The sequence below is a fragment of the Brachypodium distachyon genome, chromosome 5 (assembly GCF_000005505.3).
Source record: "Brachypodium distachyon strain Bd21 chromosome 5, Brachypodium_distachyon_v3.0, whole genome shotgun sequence".
NCBI classification, from domain to species: domain Eukaryota; kingdom Viridiplantae; phylum Streptophyta; class Magnoliopsida; order Poales; family Poaceae; genus Brachypodium; species Brachypodium distachyon.
The window spans coordinates 28,140,902-28,158,008 of NC_016135.3; the positions used below are offsets into that span (position 1 = coordinate 28,140,902).

Here is a 17,107-nt window from a genome sequence, read left to right on the forward strand (position 1 = left end):
AGTCATTTTTTTTCTTGCTTTTGTATTGTTTTTATTTTGAAAATCAATTTGTTAATTTTAGTTTCTACACTTTGTTTCTCTTTGTGATGAAAATGTCATGGTGGATGCAGGTAACAGCGATGTGCTTCCAAAGGTGTATGCTTTTGTCATGTCTGTATGTTATGCTTTCGAAGTTTTTATAGTGGTGAGTTCAGGCAAAAGATTTTCTCCCAAATGTAAAACAACATTTCTTACAGGATGATTCAAGTATCCGTTCATTCTGAAAAAACTGAAGCATCACTTGATCAACCATAGGAACCATGGAAAGTACAGTATGAGTTCCCATTCATTCAGAAAAAAACAACATAAAGCGACAATCACTTATTCAGACATAGGAGACGAGAAGTTGGCACACCGAAAAGCAGGAGCATACATATAGTGTTCTCCATTTTATGTATATCACAAACAAGTCTCTGACTCCTTCCTTAATTCGCATTTCGCATAGATAGATTGACAGAAGGTTTTGCATAGACAAACTACTGCCTCAAGCTTTGCAGGATGTATTGCGCGTACAGGTCCCTGGAATTCAATCAACAAAAGAAACTATGTCAAAATGTAAGCCAAAAAGGTAATGCTTTCACTGTTAGTCTTTAATAAACAAAAAACAATGGCGTCTTGTTACAGATCGATCGATGGAAAAAATAATCCGAACTTACATCGAATGTTGAATGGCCTCACGGGCATCAGTTGCAGGTAAGAATGCATCAACGGCCACCTCTTTGTTCTCATTCTTCTTGTCTGCAAAAGTCATGCTAAGGATGCTCATAAATGCAAGACATACTCTACTATAGCATGTAACTAGGAAACAATAAAATGGACTTGTGCAGGATACAGTCTTCGAAGAAGCGTTTGATCTCTTGGAGGCGGTGAGGAGACAGCTCGCTGATGTCATTGTAGTGACGGTATTCAGGATCGTCGGCACAGACTGCTATGATCTTGTCATCCTTTTCACCCTGATCACAGCCAACCATCGTCAGAAGTAAAACAAAGCGAGCAAGTTCTGTTAATCTCTGGTTATCGCAAAGAGAATGAACGAGGAATACCTGGTCAATCATGGGCATAAGGCCAATTGCTCTAGCGCGGAGGAAAGAACCAGGAACAACAGGTTCCTGTAGGACATAAAAGTTATGGAGTTACCACTAGATAACTACACAATTTACATAATATGCAATGCTGCATTTGTGAAAAAACGGTGTTAACGACATGTGTAAAAGGGCATTGGTACTAGTATGAGATTTTCAATGCCAAAGGACAGGCAAATACTTAAGACACCATAACTTAATAAATGACAGTTACCTGCATCAGGACCAAGACATCCATTGGATCGTTGTCTTCACAAAGCGTCCTTGGAACGAAACCATAGTTATGAGGATATACAACTGATGAGTACAGAATTCTGTCAACCTGTCAAATGGCATAACATGATAACATAAGTACATTATGCGTTCAAAAAAAAGAGCAAAATAAGCTCCAACAGATGAGTACATGACACAATCAACCTATCAAATTTATATAGCACAATAACAGAAGTAGATTATGCTGGTGGATGCTTTTCATTCCTTGTGCAAGGACAACTTTCAAAATAAATAAATATTGAAACAAGTCATGATCTTGCAACAGAAAGTGGTGATCAACTAACAAGAGATCATAGACATCACACAAACAGAACACACACCTTAATCAGTCCAGTTTTCTTGTCAAGCTCATATTTTACTTTGCTTCCCTTTGTGATCTCAACAACCTGTGGCATGATAATATACAAAAGGCACAGTCAGGGACCAGCTATGGATGAAGCTTCTAGCATCATTACCAAAACAACAAACACCGTACCACTCGATACACTTGCTTATTACTAAGAAGCAGTTTTTACAAGCAAACCTATGTATCTTAATGTTGCATTAACTGGTCGACGAAAAAATTGTATACACACACACAAAAGGGGTTAGATTAAAAGCACTAATCTTTCACTTTGAAGGCTAGAAACCACTGCAATAACCCGTAAGTCACAAAAATAATAATAAAGGATGAATTCCTGAGGTAATCATGGGGGCAAATTAATGGTGACGGTTTTGTTGGCATGACAATCCTGGATTGGATCCGTCCAAGGGAAATTTAAACAGTTCCAAAAGCATCAAATGCAGAACAGGTATGCTGAGCTGAAGCCAGTGATACCAAGCTATCAACACCGAGTTCGGTACTACCATCTCAAGCCTCAATATTGCCGATAAACCAATCTAGGTTAATAACAACAGTGAGAACCAGCACATACTTACAATTCAAAGTGCAATATTGATTGCTTCATGTTAGCTGGCAGGTCGATGAACTATTGAACTAAAATGGACCAGGAAACTACTGAAATGCTTCATGTATGACGGTTTGTTTTAAATTTAGACATAGTCCAAATCACCTTTTACAATGTGCAACCTACGATTGAAAAGTTAAACAAGGCACTTACAACATTGAACACAGCGGGAGCCCCAGGGCCTGCAACCAATAAATTCAATCAGCACGCCTATTTGATCAAGGCATATTTGGTAAAGCCAGAAAGGGGCATTGGGGGGAAACCAGGTTCTCACCAATCTCAAGGTCATGCCATGGATGCGCAGCAACGGATCTCCTGGACAGAGACGACAGGATCCTCTCATTGAGCTTAGGTGTGGGGCGCCTCGGCTCCTGGGCGGCGCTCGTCGAATCCTCCTCACTCATATCCTCCTGCAGAAATGAACAACAGATCAAACATCTGAAGAACAATACTCCCTTAACAAAATGGAACACCATGCTCGAGCATCCAGTGAAATAAAGTCCATATTAAATGGAAATTTTTCCTAATCAAGGCAAATACTACCAACTCCAGTATCCAAACTCGTATCCAAACACACCCCTGTACTGTACTCCTTTCCTTTGATCCGGTTGATCCTGGGTTCGTAGCTACGGCTAAATCGAATCCCCGAGAGGCACACACACAGATCGATCGCGCGATCTCAACCGTATCCAGGCGGACGAACAGATCGAGTTGGAGTTCATCTCAATTAGGGACGAAACGAAATCAGCACGAAACAGAACAAATAACGACGGCGTGCCAGCAGATGAGGAAGCTAACGAGATTTGGGTCAAGGAAGAGAGAGATCGAGACCGTAGGAGGAGTTACCTGCGGTTGGAGACGGCCGGGCGGCGAGAACGACGGCGGCAGTGGGAGGCGGCGTAGGTGGAAGACACCAAGTCAAGGCAAAGCTGACTCCTTCCTGCTCGATCAATCACCTCTGGCACGAGCTTTTTAAAAAGGGAAGGAATTGAAGGCGAAACGAACTTGTTTGCCGTTAGCACCCTGGTTTTACTAACTTAGTTAAGATTAGCCCCTGAGTTGAGCATCCTGCTTTTTCGCAAAAAACTAAGAGTTGAAATACTGTATTCTTTGTAGTTATATATGCAGTAAGTGGGCAGTAATGTAAAGTTTACTGTTTCCTCTTTGTGTTTAAAAACAAAGACAAAGTTCGGTAAAGGCGTAAAGCAAACAAAAGTGAGACCAAAACAACCATGCCTATGTTATCAAGGAACAAAAGCAGCTTTCTTTTGTCAATCTAAATGGCCATAGACTGAAAGCAGCAGATTCTAAACTATCAGTACAACTTGCAAATACATGAGGGACTCCATTTTATTAGCTGTAGTTGGAAGGCTTGCAAACATCATGCGTTATTAACTATGCTAACTAACTGCTAACCTCAGACTCGGAAACCCGAAGAAAAACACAGATTGGACGAAATTACTACGAACAACATTTCTTCTCCATCCACAAATTCGAATGCTGCCCGAAAGAACTACTCCAGTATGCACCAAACGACAAGGGGAGGAAGATCCAAGCCAGAATGTACATACATACATACGCATCCTATCTACACCAGCTACAGAGATGCTTTCACTTGTCTAATCACGTGCAATGCCAGTCCCTGTCTGCTCAGAATCCTTCGTTTAATCCATCTTGCTTCTTCAGTTTAATAATTCACGCTACAGTCCAACCCAGCGGAAGCATCCAATGATAATTTTTTTACTTACCGGAAGTTTTCGAGTTCCAGATTACTGAATATACCCATGGTGTCAAAACCATCGCCTTTACTGAACAGTGATCGAATCCATGGTGTCAAAGCCCAGTAAGCCATCGCCTTTACCTGTAGCTGTAGCATCAACCAGGAAGCAGATCCCACTCCCCACAGTGTCCCTCGCTACAGCTGCTCAGTAGCGAGCTGAGCTAGCTCCGGCAGATGGAGCAGCAGCAGCGGCTGGTGCCGACGAGGATGGCGGCGCAACAGCAACAGCCGGCGTCCTCCTACATCGGGATCGATGGCGGCGGCGGAGGGGGAGGGGGAACGGTGGACGTGGTGGCGCGCGACGCGGCGGCGCAGGCGCTGGGCGGGGTGGTGCAGCTGCACTTCGACAAGACGGTCGAGAAGAAGCGGGCGGCGGACTTGCAGAAGCAGGAGCTGTGGCGGCTCTTCCTGGGCTTCTTCGTCTTCCTCGCCGTCCTCTTCCTGGCCGTCTCCTCCTCCCCGCCCGCCCGCCTCCAGTGCCGCCACCTCTGGGCCCCCGCCGGCCTCCTCTCCCTCGCCCACCTCGCCTTCTACGCCGCCGTTGCCCACCACCTCCGCTGCCTCAACGGCTTCCGGTACTCAATTCCCCCAAATCCCCCAGATCCCTCTCTGATTGCTCGATTTAGCTGCTCAAGGACGTCAATGGCGGATTTGTGTGTGTAGGTACCAGAGGAGGTGTCACAAGCTGACGCTGGCGCTGGCGGCGGAGCGGCTGAGGAAGCTGAAGGCGGCGGGGGAGGTGGTGGCGGCGGCGGACGTGGAGGTGCCGTACCAGGAGCCGCACGGGAGCTACCTCGCCAAGTTCAGGCGCAGCTGGGCCATCCACTTCGCCTTCCTCATCGCCACTTTCGCCTTCTCCGTCGCAGCAGCCGTCGCAATCCTCTGCTTCTAAGCAATCTAGCTATCATTGCTCGTCACTGCCGTTGCCATTGCTGTCTCTCTGTTTCTGCTCTGTTCTCAACTCAAGAACTCGTTGCCATTGCCGTCTCTCTGTTTCTGCTCTGTTCTCAGCTCAAGAACTGAAATCGATTGTCGTCGTGTGTTCGTTATTTAGTCATCAGCAGTAAAATGGATGGATGTTCGTTGTCAATTGCTGTCAGTGAGAGATGGGTTTATTTAGATGATTTTTTTGTCTGCTCCGACCAACTTTGCTTCGTGGCTCCCGGCTCTTTAATCATAACTCTGACGTGACTACACATGGTTCAGTCAGTCACATCGCATCAGATAGTTTCAGATGTGTGCTACTGTCTGTCTTCATTCATTGCTTGTCGAATTCTGACGAAATTTATTTTTATTTCCCTTTCGAAATCAAATACGTATCAAATGAAAGAAGAAGAATCGTCATCGTTTACAGCTTACATGTTACAACACGATCTCCAGCCATGATGCAGGAGCTTTAGCTACTGGCTTAAATTTGTCAACTAAACGAACGCTGAAGAAAAAAACAACTGGTGTATGGAAAAGAAATGCTCTGGATCAACTCCCAATTCCTGAGCTTCAGTTTGGAGCTGTCCCAGACATACATGAAACATCCGTTCTAGGCCAGCATCTAGCTGCAGAACACCATCCAGTGAGGAAGAGGATTAAGCGGCCTTGAGGACGGCGCTGAGAGAGTTGTATGCATTGACGCAGAGCTTAAACTTCTCCTCAGCAACGGCCTGCGCGCAAATGTAGGGAATGTATCCTTTGTTAAGCATCTGTGCCTTTGCAAAATGCAAATTGAAATGTGACTGACGATGAAGTTCTTTCATGAGGAAGAACTGGAGTGGTTACCTGTGAAGAGCCCGGGTGCTTGTCAGGGTGCCACCTCAGAGCTGATGCCCGGAAACTGCAACAACACAACCAGTAATTCAGGTGAACCCCAGAGGAGCAGTACTCATGCATCCATACGAAAAATTGCAACGGTGGCAAGACAAACGACAATTTGAGGGCTCATGACAAATCGAAAACTCACGCTGTTTTGACATCTTCTAGAGTTAGTGGACCACATGGTGGTAATCCAAGGGTGACCCTATGCGCATGTGAACCAAGACCAGCTGTCTCGCTTGTGTCATCGTCGCTTTCGTCTTCGCTCTCGCTTGCAACTCTTCCTCTTCGTGATTCACTGGTCCGTCTAAATCCAGACGATGAATCTCTGAAGTGAAAACCCTCCCATGATATATGGGACCAAGTAAATCCGTGATGATCACCAAAGATGGTTTCGAAAATATTTTCAGGATTCACGTATTGGGTCTCGTAGAAAAAGTTGTAGAACTTCGCCTTGTCCTTTTTGTCTGCAAAAAGAGCATGCTCATCTAAGTATCATTTATTATGATATGATGGTTACTTGAAGAGATTTATGTGGACAACAGGATAAGCCATGCTATAATCCGTGGAAGCTCAACAAATTACTGCTATTAAACAGCATGCTCATTTGCTATAGGAACAAACCATATAATGTAATCATAAAAGATCAGGATTCAGGTACTCCCTCAGTCCAACAAAAGATGTCTCAAGTTTGTCAAAATTTGGATGTATCTAGACATAGCTTAGTGTATAGATGCATTCAAATTTAGTCAAAGTTGAGACATCCTTTGTTGGACGGAGGAAGTACTTGAGTTGTAGACCATTGCGGTTGTTTGGCAGTATATTCTCACACTGTTTCCATGCCAATGAATCATATCAAATAGCTTGACAGAAATCCTTATGGACCATAGAGTGATATACTATTACACATAACAATTTAGAAATGCTAAAAGAACATGTGGATATTTCCAAGGCAGTAGTGCACCAAAACCAAAATATGCATCTATTGTGCTAAGAGAGAACCATACTCTTTCTTTGATTGTGTACTCCTTGTCGGGACTTTGTTGAACTGTGATCCTGAGGTCTTTTTCTGAAGGTTTTAAATCGTGGAGTATCATGCGAATTAGCAAAGCTGCCAATACTCCCATCCTGGAGGGAGCACAAGTGTATTACAGAGTACATATAACATACCAATAATAAACGGATGGTTGGTATTTTTGACAACTCTTATCCTTGCAGATATAAACTATTACCTTAATTATCCCCGTAAAGGGGGGATAATTAAGTTCAAATGACAACTCAAACCGAAATTTCACCTGTATATGAGGTGTTGACTTCCCATAGAGAAGGTAATCTTTCAGGGCCTTCTTTCCTTCTGCTCGTTTTTGACGAACAACGTATCTCTCGTATTTCTGTTGAAAAGTAATTACCCATGAGAACTAGTATCATAAAACATCACCAGTATCCAGTGCTACCTAAATAAACTATCAGGGGACAAACCTATAACTATTTTTCTTTCTGCCCATTGAATCAAGTTTGTTTTGGCTACTAAACATGTGGCAGTAAGACAAATGCATAATACAGCTAAAGCTGCTCAATTACATCTTGACAATCGAACTGTGGTGTCCATCTATAAAACCATTAACAGCACGGTGAGTTATGTTTAGTTGTATGAGTATGCAAGCACCCTAAGGCAAAAATCCTAATAAAAACATCTTGGTACTATCTTAGTCCAATTCCTTGCACTCCCTTATATTATTATACTTGCCAAAGTTACTGAGCATGCTAGTTCCCTATCATGCATCAAGTTAAACCGCTGATTTGAGCTTCTGGACTTGAAGTATGTTTGCCACTAACGATGCTCATGATTCCAATGAGATAACAGTTGAGAGACGTGAGGATGTATACCTTGGATAGCTTCCGCTCTCCATGTTCATGCTGCATAACGAATTGGCAGCAGGAAATTAATGCCAGGATGCAAGCCATATATGAAAAGAAGCAGAACATAAGTGATGTTGTAACTTGTGAACCATATGTATAGCCCAACCGAGACAGAAACAGTTAAGTGCCAAATGTGCATGTTGGGGTATTTCACATGTTATAGCTACTTGAAATGGTAGCTGAAATCATGATACAGCAAGTTAATCGGCCAAGGACAGGCCAAATGCGTAACACTAACACATGGAGGCTCATCATTCAAAATAAACCTACTGGAACCTATTACTTTGTGGTTTCCTTAATCAACCCAGGAGCGAGGCTCCTTTCATCTAACAAAATCAACCTACTGGAACTCATCGGCGATAATCAATCAAGACGATGGCGGCTCAAGATTCAACCTTACAGCTTACAGCAAGTTGTATGCACAAGAAAGGTATCATCAAACTATGCCAACTTCGATCTATTTCCCCTCCAGTGATTATACGGCCCTATCCCAAGCGTTGAGCCTGTGGCAACTATAAGCACATTCCACGCATGGTGAAATCCATTCAGGAAAGCAATTTTATCCTCTCTCCTACCTAACAAGAACAGGATTCCCAACAACAAAGAAGGAAAATTAGGCAGGCGGGGAGGCGGGCTCAGACCTTGCAATCCCACTTGGACTTCCATTTGGCGGTCGAGACGGGCGTGGAGTGGAACGACGCCGCGGCGGCGGCGCAGAGGTGGCCCCGCAGGCCCGGGAGGCTCTTGCCCCATGACGCGGCGTGCATATCTGACAGCTTCGCTCCTCACCCGCCGGCCGGTGGAAACGACGAATCCCGACCCGAGCCCCCCCTTCGATTGTTGCGCGCGGGCGGAGAAGAAAAATGGCGATCCAGGCCACGCGAGGGAAGAAGAAGGAGAAGAATTAGCTCGCAGAAGCGGCGGCCTCCTCCTTGGATTCGCCTCCGCCGCTGAAATTTTTAGGCAAAGACCGCACCTTTGTTGTTCCTCTTCCTCTCACGCCGGCGGCCCCGTTTTTTTTCAGTGCCTCTCCAGAGTAAGTGTGGACGATAGCCCAGGCCCAACTCCTCCATGGGCTTACAGCCATGGGCCCTATGGGCTAACATTACTAACAGAGCCTCCTCTCAAAAATCAAAAATACTAACAGAGCCCTTGGCCGCCGCCAAACCCCAAAACACGATGCCATGGCGCCGCCGCCGTGGGACTCTCTCCCGGCAGATCTCCTCCGCCTCGTCGCCGGGCGCGTCCTCGCCACCGGCGACCTCCTCGACTACGTCCGCTTCCGCGCCGCCTGCGCCCACTGGCGCTCCAGCACCGACTCCCCCCTCGGCCGCGGCATCCTCGACCCGCGCTTCCACCCGCGCCACTGGATCATGCTTCCCGACGGCCATGGCCTCCACCCCCCTGAATCCCCCACCAACAAGAAGCGCTTCTTCAACCTCTCGACGGGCGCCTTCGCCCACCCCCGGCTCCCAATCCTCAGTGATCACCACGTCATCTGCCCCGTCCAAGGCCTCCTCCTCCTCCTACACAGCCAGCAGCACGACGACGACATCCTTCTCCTCCACCCCTTCACCGGCGACCTCATGAAGCTCCCGCCGAAGACATCTCTCAGGACAAGCTTGCGAGCCCACCTGCAATTGCCGATAGTACTATTAAGCAGCAATTTCTTGTTGAGCGACGTGGTCGCCTCTGTGACCGTGAGCACTAGTACTAGTACGGATGATACGGATGATGGATCATCGATCGCCGCCGCGGTCGTCGTCATCAAGATCGCGTTCTCGTACTCGTCGCGCCTGGTGTTCTTCGCCGTCAGGGACGATCAATGGCGCGTCATGGGCTCCGTGACGTCGCCCCCTAACGGGGGGCTGATCTCGGTGCAAGGGAAGTTCTACGTGGTTGTGTATCCCGAACATGGCGGGTGGCTTGTGATTGTGGAGATGGAGGACGGAGATCAGGGTTTTGCTCCCCGGCAAAGGTGATCGCTACGTTTCCGGCAGGCAAGATGTACCCGCCTTTCGACTTGGTCGAATGCGGGTCACAGATCCTGCTGACGGCTTTCGAAGACCGCGCGCGTTCGGGGCCTGCGGTGGTTTACAGAGTGGCAGATCTTGCCATGGGAGGAAGATCGGTTCTTGTCCCGGTGACAGACATTGGAGGCAATGCTCTGCTGGTTGGCCTCCAAAGGAGCCTGAGCCTTGGTTTCAAGGCGGCGCCTGCCATTGCCATTGCCGGAGACACCGTTGTTGTGAGTATGCACCCGGTCACCTCGGTACTGACTTCGTCGGTGGCGGGCGGGTGTGCGGTTGGAGATGAGCGGTGTGCTTGTAGCCTCGTTTCTCATATCTACGGGGTCTGCCATTGTTTCACACTGTCGCTAAGACGGTGAGCTAAATCTTGTTCAGTTGTTCTCTCCTTGTTGGTAGTACTTTGTTATCTAGAATTTTTTTTTTCAAGAACTTACCTACAATATTCAATTGGTTCGTGTTAAGTTAATCGATTTCTTCTCTTATAAATGTACAGTATTGCTGCATATATTCATGTAGTTGAATAGTTTCCAAGTAGTAGTTTGTGTGCATGATTCATAATAAATGTAGGCCGGAGAAACAAAAATTGCATGATTGGAATATATATATACGGCCTCCCTTGTTGGCCTGTCAGCGTGAAATGATCTACCCCTCTCTCCGTCCTGAAATAACTGACGTGAAATTTTATAAGAATCTAGACAACTCCACGTCACTTATTTCAGGGACGGAGGGAGTATCAAATTACTAGAGCTTAATATATTTGCGATTATACTACTGTAGTATGTGATTTGGCTTAATTAGTACTCCCTCCGTCCAATAAAAAATGTCTCAACTTTGACTAAATTTGAATGCATCTATACACTAAGTCATGTCTAGATACATCCAAATTTTAACAACTTGAGACATCTATTGTTGGAAGCGAGTACTATATTTTGGAATAGAGATAGCAGTAGAGCTCTTTCGTACGTTATTACTAATAGTACAATGTCCGTGCGTTGCCACGGCCTAGACACCTGCATGAAAATTCATGTTTATAGAAAGAACAACAATTTAATTTGACATCAAAGAGTTACATAATGCAACATCAGTGGCAGAGCTTCTGTTTACGGCTAATGCATGCATATTTCCTTTGTGAAATCAAGGTCAGACAACTATCCACAGTCACGCTGGTTATCGTCATGAGATTCGGCTGACAAAGATGTAACTTCGATAATGTCCATATTGATGGACTTGTATCAAGGAAAGATGAGTGTGTGTTGGCGAACTCGTCGGCTAACAAGGACACAGGGGACACGATTTATCCAGGTTCAGGGCCCTCGATGAGGTAATGCCCCTACGTCCTGCTTATCGGATCTGTATTGATGAGTCGATTACCATGAGGTGCCGCAGAATCTAGACGCACCGAGTCGTCGAGTGCGTTCAGGCGACTTGTATCTAAGTTGGGGGTGTCCTCTTGGCTTCCCCTCCTGGTCTTTTGTATATGCATGGACTGAGGTCTCAGGCAGAGTCCAAGTCGGTTATAATGAGGAGATATACTCTAATGAACCTTCCTTGTCTTGAGTCGTAAGATTTGGCATGTAGACTCTTGGAGTCGTAGTAAGCTTTCTTGTGGCCCCCCAGCTGGGCTGTACCGGGTATACTCGAGTCGAGTACGTGGTTAGTCATAACCACGTCATCGGCTCCACTTGATCATCCTCTAGCGCATGAAGAAATAACTCCAGCCCCTCACACTCATGGTTCTTAGAATGTCCAGCAACCATCGTGTTCCATGAGATGCAGTTCGTCAAACACCTTCCGCACAGCCTCAGCATCACCACATTTGGAGTACATAGTCACGAGTGCATTCAACACGTCGACCTCGACTCACATCCCGGTCGGGCATTTTCACGAACGCCCTCCACGTGTGCCACGACTCCCCGAACCGGACGAGCATGCCGAGCATGACGTTCTTGAGGCGGAACCCGAAGGTGGCGTATGCGACGGGCACGCGCGCAACCCGTGCTCCGCGGCGCGCGCAGCACCACTCGCAGAGGTGGAAGAGCGCCACTCAGGCGTCCTCGTCGAGTGGCTCCGGGGAGGACTCAAGCAGTCAGAGCGCATGTGGCAGCTCCCCATGCGCGCAGAGCGCTCGCAGCACCATGCTCGGGTTGGCGGAGAACGTGGAGGCCGCCGCCGCTGACGCTGACGACACGAGCCAGTGGCGCGAGGAGGCAGGGCGGGCAATGAGCTGAGGTGCTTGTTCCGCGGGCGCGTGGGCGGGAGGGTTACGGGGAGCGGACGGAGGCGAGGAGGAGCGGGGGAGGGTACAAGTGTTGCTTGGTGGGCGTAGGAGGAGCTGTACACACACAGTCACCGCCGCCGCTCGGATCTCAGGCCGCCGGCGCTGCCGCCCGCCTCTGTGCCACGGGCGTCGGGCGGCACAGAGCGCAGGAGGCCGCTGGATGGATGGCGCGGAGCAGCGAGGGAGGGTCGGACTGGGCGGCGCTACGACCGGGGCACCGGGTTGGGCGACGGTAGCGAAGGATTTGCGAGAGGCCTAGAGTTTCCTTCGTGTGGATCCTTTCGTGGGGACTGGCCGACTGGGGAGAAACAACGTGTGCAAACTGTGGGTTGATTCTTGAAAACTCGAGGGGGCAAAACGCAAATATGACTGGCGGACGACGACTGAGGAAACACTCCCTTTATTATTAGGTGTAGAAATCTGGTTATTGTTTCCATGTTATCCAACAGATCAGAAGCTGTGCATGGAAATCATTGATCAGTTCATCCATCTCATCTCATCTGACAGGACAAGCACGTACGATGCAAATGAGTATCAGTGCTTTTATTTCTGGCCTTCCTACAACTGATCTCGATTGCATCATCAGTTCCTTGTACTAGTAGCTACTACATTCTTCTCTGATATGATATCGTAATTTCCCCTCTACACGTACACAGTTCAGTCTTCAGAACAAAACAAAACCAGAGAGCCACTCCTTCTAAAACTGCACCTAGATATTCCAACTAAGTTCTACCAACCCCCCCAAATCTTCCTTCGTGGACGACAGGACCAGTTCATCTCCTTGATCGCCGGCCCCGCAACCAATTAATCCTCACCTCACCGCCGCCGCCATCCTATCACCATCTTCCTGCTGCTGCTGTTGTTGAGAATTCGGCATCGTCGTCTCCGGAGCATGGCGGTGCACGACGACATCAATGTGCGGCAGCTCAGTACCACCAGCAACCACCTTATTATTATTCCCCGCCGCCTCGCCACCGGCAGCCGCCTTGGCCTCCTTCCCTTTCCCCCACAGCACGGCATAGAGCCCCATGACAATCAAGACCGCCCCCAACACGCTCCCCAAATGCAGCTTCTCCCCGAGCAGCAGCGAGCTGAGCACGGCGACGACGACGAGCATCATCGGGTTGAACACCGACGCGAACAACGGCCCCCGCCGCTTGACGCACCAGGAGAGCACCACCAGCATCACCCCGGACGCCAGCACCCCCGTGTACACCACGGCCAGGAACCTGATGCTGTAGAGCTCCAGCCTCCATTGATGGCTGGAGAAGTCGGTGTCGAAGCAGAGAGCGAAGGCGAGCGACTGGAGCGCGGTCATGGCGCACATGAGCGCCGTGGAGGAGTAGTGGAACGGGTACTCCCGGCTGAGCTTGGCCTGCAGGATGAGCCACAGCGCGTAGAAGAAGCAGCTCCCCGTGCACAGCAGGGACCCCATGAGGCGGTTCGTCGACTCGATCGCCGGATGGACGGCTGAGATCTCATGGCTGTGGGCGGAGGTGATCTGGGCGATGAGGTTGATGGTGGGGTGCCAGGGGGTGACGTCGGCGCCCTTGTAGAAGGTGAGCAGCATGGCGCCGGACACGCCGAGGAGGGTTCCCGAGAGCTTGGCCTGGCCGGAGATGGTGCGGATGCCGAGGCGCTCGTAGCGGAAGAGGACGGCCAGGATGAAGGTGATTGCTGGGATGAGGTTGGTCATGGCGGAGGCGAAGGTCGCTGAGGTTAGCTTCATGCCTGAGATGTACAGGTTCTGCGCCAGCGAGCCCCTGCAATATGCATCGAGATACAGTCAATCAGTTTTCTTCTTTTTACAGTAGTCAGTAGGTACAGTGAACCAGTTAATTAACCATTGTTCAATACGTACGATCCAGCGTTCAGTTTCTATACAAAAGAAGAAGAAAAAAAGAAAGAAATATTCTCTAGTGCGAATATGAGTATTTTCTTGTACGTACGGCCACGTACTCTACCGTATGTTTCGTGTACGGACACGTACGTGTACACAGACGTGCACGTGTCGGCCAAGTAGAGCTAGCGCGTCATGCATTATTGATATGAGAGGAGCAACGTATAACTGTGCCTAGCTAGCTTCTAGGAATGTGCAACCAGCTGACTGACGATGAATGGAGCCGGCATGCATTGGCAAATGCAAGCTAGAGTCCGGCCAACCGGTTCAAATTCCAGCATCTGGGGACCGGCCGGAGTTCATGGATACGCAAGTCAAGAAGGAATTGAATGCGGCGGCAAGGCAAAGCAAAGCATCTCGATGGATCGACCGGTACGTGCAACCGTGCAAGTAGTTGAGCACGCATGGCTGATCGAGTTGACAAAATAATCAGGCACGAGGGGCGAGACGACGACGTACGTTGATGTCTTTTTCCTTAATTTGATGGTTAGTTTCTGGCCGGTGTACTCTAGCTAGCTCTAACAGGAGATGGAGAGCTTAGTTAATTTGTTTGGCAGGGAAAGCAGCAGGGGATTCGATCAGTTCAGTTGTGTGCCTGCGTGCCTAACCAAGTGGTTGTAGCTAGATAAGCACGTGCTTGCTAGATGGAAAAAAAAGGAAGCTGATTAAAGTGTTTTTGCCCGGCGAGCACCCCGTGACATATCTATGAATGACAATATGCCGGCACACAGCCAAAGTCAAGCCTTTTTTTTCGTTCCTTTCTTTTTTTTAAAATTGGCAATAACCAAATTAGCAAAAAAGCATGCCTAATTTGCTTGCGAATAATAATTATTGGGGACATTTTTTGTGCATGCATGCTTTATGCCATGCTTACCCGCAGAGACCGCAGACGAAGGAGAGCAGCAGCACTCGCCACGTCAGCTTCGTTCGCTTCTTCCTGCAATAAAACAAACAACGAATATATCCCTCCGTCAGCAGTGCAGTTTTGTTTTTCGTATAAAGTGATCATGAAGGGCCTATGTATCAGTCGTCACACTTTATACTATTAGTGTAATAGACCTAATTTACTCGCATGCGGCATATATATATCAGTCCACTGTCGACTACCTGATGCAGTAACAGGAAGGGGTATGCCTAATTGCCAAATGAAGCTAGCTAGCCAAGCATCTGCACATGCATGCATGTGCATATTATATATACACATGCAGTCGTAAAGTAACTAACCAGCTGCTGGAAGCATATGCTTGCAACTTTTGAGCTTTTTCTTTCTTTCTTTCTTTCTCCGCATATTAATAAATAAATAAATCGTTGGTGTGCATGCATGCAAGCTAGACCGTAGGTTTACCGATGGAAGCTAGAGGGTCAAACCAAGAGACAGGAGAGGGAACATCGGAAAACATGGAGAAGAAACAAGACAATGACGCCACAATTAACAAGGACGTATCATCAGCAAAAGCAAAGCGAATGCCGGGTTTCATTTCGTTTCTTTTGGCCATGGCAAGCAAGGGACCTAATTCTTCTTCCATGGTACTATATATATGGTCGACGGATAAATTAATTAATTAGAACAGCTATACGTATATACGTAACAGACAAGTAGCTAGCTACGAGTAGCACAAGTAGTATGTGTTGATTGTTCGTTCTCTTCATACCGATCGACCGTGTTAATTCGGAAAAGAATGGAAATGATTAAGTGGGGGAAAATCTAATAATTACGATAGTGCGCCGGCCGGCCTGAAGGTACCTCTCGACGAAGAAGGCGAGCGGGCAGAGGACGGCGGATGCGAAGAGGTAGCGGTAGGCGATGAGGACTCTCATGTCCATGCCGTCGCACACGGCCAGCTTGTAGAAGATGTTCACCCCGGCGAACACCAGCTGCACCAACACCATCCCCGCCACCGGCTTCATCGCCTCCTCAAAACCCCCAACGTTAACGCCCGGCCCCATCTCGATTCCTTGATTCTTCTCGATCGATCAATAATCTGGTCGATGGATCTGTCGGCCGGCCGATGTTGCTCTTAATTTGATCTTAATTTGGGCTATACAATCGGAGGCGATCGATCGATGGAGGGAGGTGTGTTGTTTGGTGGTTAATTAGGCGGTGGAGCGAGCGAGGTGTGGTGTGTGGGAGATGCTGATGGCCTCAAGGCCAGTGCATGTAGATGTGAGCATATATAGGCAAGCAAAGGGCCGGGAGCACAAGAAGAAGAAGAAGAAGAAGAAGAAGAAGAAGAGGAGGAGGAGGCACTGATTAATTGTCTTTTCATTCTCCTGCATGCATGCACTAATATATTGTCCCGCTAAATAGCCGCTCTCGCAGCTTACCTATACAGTAATCAATGACGTAAGCACGGAGCAAAACAGAAGAAGCTTCTTCGACATTCCTCGATCGATCTGGTCGCTACAACCGGCTTAGCTACAGTAATCAATGACGTCAGCCATGCTTGTGTATGCGCTTTGCATGCACGAGTGTGTGTGTGTGTGTGTGTGAGACTGTGGATCGCCCCTTTCTCAAACCCAGTACGTGTACGGTGTACCGTACCGGTAGGTGTAACATTGTTTTCTGAAATTTACCCGAGGATGAGGAAGCACACCAAGCTTTCAATTCCTTTTCTTTCACGTACGTATACTGCATGCATATATGTTGGGATTGGAAATTGTGTTCGCGCTGGAACTGGAATGCATGCATGACACGTAATACAGACGTCATACGTGGTCGCACGCAGAAAAGCGGTGCACGCAATACTTCTACTCTCGTACGTACGTAGGTCAAGCTACTCGCCTGGTCCCAAGCAATGCAGATTTAATTGTCTTAAAAATGTAACCACGAAGCTAATGTAGCTGCTGCTACTACTACAGGAGACTCTCGAGCATTTTGTCCTGTCTAATTCAATTTGCAGTTCGTATAGTATGCACGATCGAGGTAGTAGTATAGATACACTACACTACATCAGGCTGGCGACCAACGTATAATTAAACGTACTGTACTCCGTACGTGAGTCGTACGAGCTAGCTACTAGAAATTAGAGGCCGGCCAGCCATACAGGCCCGG

At 47.9% G+C, this 17,107-nt stretch overlaps 4 protein-coding genes across 4 annotated transcripts; 1 reads left to right on the plus strand and 3 right to left on the minus strand.

The window, feature by feature from the left end:
- Positions 1 to 253: 253 nt before the first annotated feature.
- LOC100837956 (soluble inorganic pyrophosphatase) lies at positions 254 to 3,345 on the minus strand. Its single transcript, XM_003580821.4, has 9 exons — positions 3,188 to 3,345; positions 2,616 to 2,751; positions 2,495 to 2,523; positions 1,715 to 1,780; positions 1,336 to 1,443; positions 1,083 to 1,148; positions 872 to 992; positions 696 to 777; positions 254 to 558 (listed from the first exon to the last, which is right to left on the minus strand). Exons 2-9 carry the CDS (start codon positions 2,743 to 2,745, stop codon positions 516 to 518), a joined length of 645 nt encoding a protein of 214 aa, XP_003580869.1. The 5' UTR covers positions 2,746 to 2,751; positions 3,188 to 3,345; the 3' UTR covers positions 254 to 515.
- Positions 3,346 to 3,998: 653 nt separating this feature from the next.
- Positions 3,999 to 5,259, plus strand: LOC100838554. The gene is made up of 2 exons (XM_003580823.4): positions 3,999 to 4,696; positions 4,785 to 5,259. Exons 1-2 carry the CDS (start codon positions 4,296 to 4,298, stop codon positions 5,011 to 5,013), a joined length of 630 nt encoding a protein of 209 aa, XP_003580871.1. The 5' UTR covers positions 3,999 to 4,295; the 3' UTR covers positions 5,014 to 5,259.
- Positions 5,260 to 5,386: 127 nt separating this feature from the next.
- Positions 5,387 to 8,852, minus strand: LOC100838256. Its single transcript, XM_003580822.4, has 7 exons — positions 8,489 to 8,852; positions 7,815 to 7,844; positions 7,223 to 7,318; positions 6,935 to 7,055; positions 6,076 to 6,394; positions 5,895 to 5,949; positions 5,387 to 5,779 (listed from the first exon to the last, which is right to left on the minus strand). Exons 1-7 carry the CDS (start codon positions 8,612 to 8,614, stop codon positions 5,705 to 5,707), a joined length of 822 nt encoding a protein of 273 aa, XP_003580870.1. The 5' UTR covers positions 8,615 to 8,852; the 3' UTR covers positions 5,387 to 5,704.
- A 3,763-nt stretch (positions 8,853 to 12,615) lies between these two features.
- On the minus strand, positions 12,616 to 16,315 carry LOC100828550 (WAT1-related protein At1g25270). Its single transcript, XM_010242347.3, has 3 exons — positions 15,800 to 16,315; positions 14,930 to 14,992; positions 12,616 to 13,918 (listed from the first exon to the last, which is right to left on the minus strand). Exons 1-3 carry the CDS (start codon positions 16,000 to 16,002, stop codon positions 12,967 to 12,969), a joined length of 1,218 nt encoding a protein of 405 aa, XP_010240649.1. The 5' UTR covers positions 16,003 to 16,315; the 3' UTR covers positions 12,616 to 12,966.
- Between the last annotated feature and the right edge of the window lie 792 nt (positions 16,316 to 17,107).

What these genes read in the sequence shown, in the direction of transcription:
- LOC100837956 (XM_003580821.4), bottom strand. Translation starts at nt 2,745, where the DNA reads ATGAGTGAGGAGGATTCGACGAGCGCCGCCCAGGAGCCGAGGCGCCCC. An exon ending in CTCCCGCTGTGTTCAATGTT is followed by an intron (nt 1,781 to 2,494) that starts GTAAGTGCCTTG and finishes ATCATGCCACAG; the next exon opens with GTTGTTGAGATCACAAAGGG. An exon ending in AGAAAACTGGACTGATTAAG is followed by an intron (nt 1,444 to 1,714) that starts GTGTGTGTTCTG and finishes GCCATTTGACAG; the next exon opens with GTTGACAGAATTCTGTACTC.
- LOC100838554 (XM_003580823.4), top strand. Translation starts at nt 4,296, where the DNA reads ATGGAGCAGCAGCAGCGGCTGGTGCCGACGAGGATGGCGGCGCAACAG. An exon ending in CGCTGCCTCAACGGCTTCCG is followed by an intron (nt 4,697 to 4,784) that starts GTACTCAATTCC and finishes TTGTGTGTGTAG; the next exon opens with GTACCAGAGGAGGTGTCACA.
- LOC100838256 (XM_003580822.4), bottom strand. Translation starts at nt 8,614, where the DNA reads ATGCACGCCGCGTCATGGGGCAAGAGCCTCCCGGGCCTGCGGGGCCAC. An exon ending in AGTACACAATCAAAGAAAGA is followed by an intron (nt 6,395 to 6,934) that starts GTATGGTTCTCT and finishes CTCTTTTTGCAG; the next exon opens with ACAAAAAGGACAAGGCGAAG. An exon ending in AGCACCCGGGCTCTTCACAG is followed by an intron (nt 5,780 to 5,894) that starts GTAACCACTCCA and finishes ATTTGCGCGCAG; the next exon opens with GCCGTTGCTGAGGAGAAGTT.
- LOC100828550 (XM_010242347.3), bottom strand. Translation starts at nt 16,002, where the DNA reads ATGGGGCCGGGCGTTAACGTTGGGGGTTTTGAGGAGGCGATGAAGCCG. An exon ending in CTCGCCTTCTTCGTCGAGAG is followed by an intron (nt 14,993 to 15,799) that starts GTACCTTCAGGC and finishes GTTTTATTGCAG; the next exon opens with GAAGAAGCGAACGAAGCTGA. An exon ending in TTCGTCTGCGGTCTCTGCGG is followed by an intron (nt 13,919 to 14,929) that starts GTAAGCATGGCA and finishes TGCATATTGCAG; the next exon opens with GGGCTCGCTGGCGCAGAACC.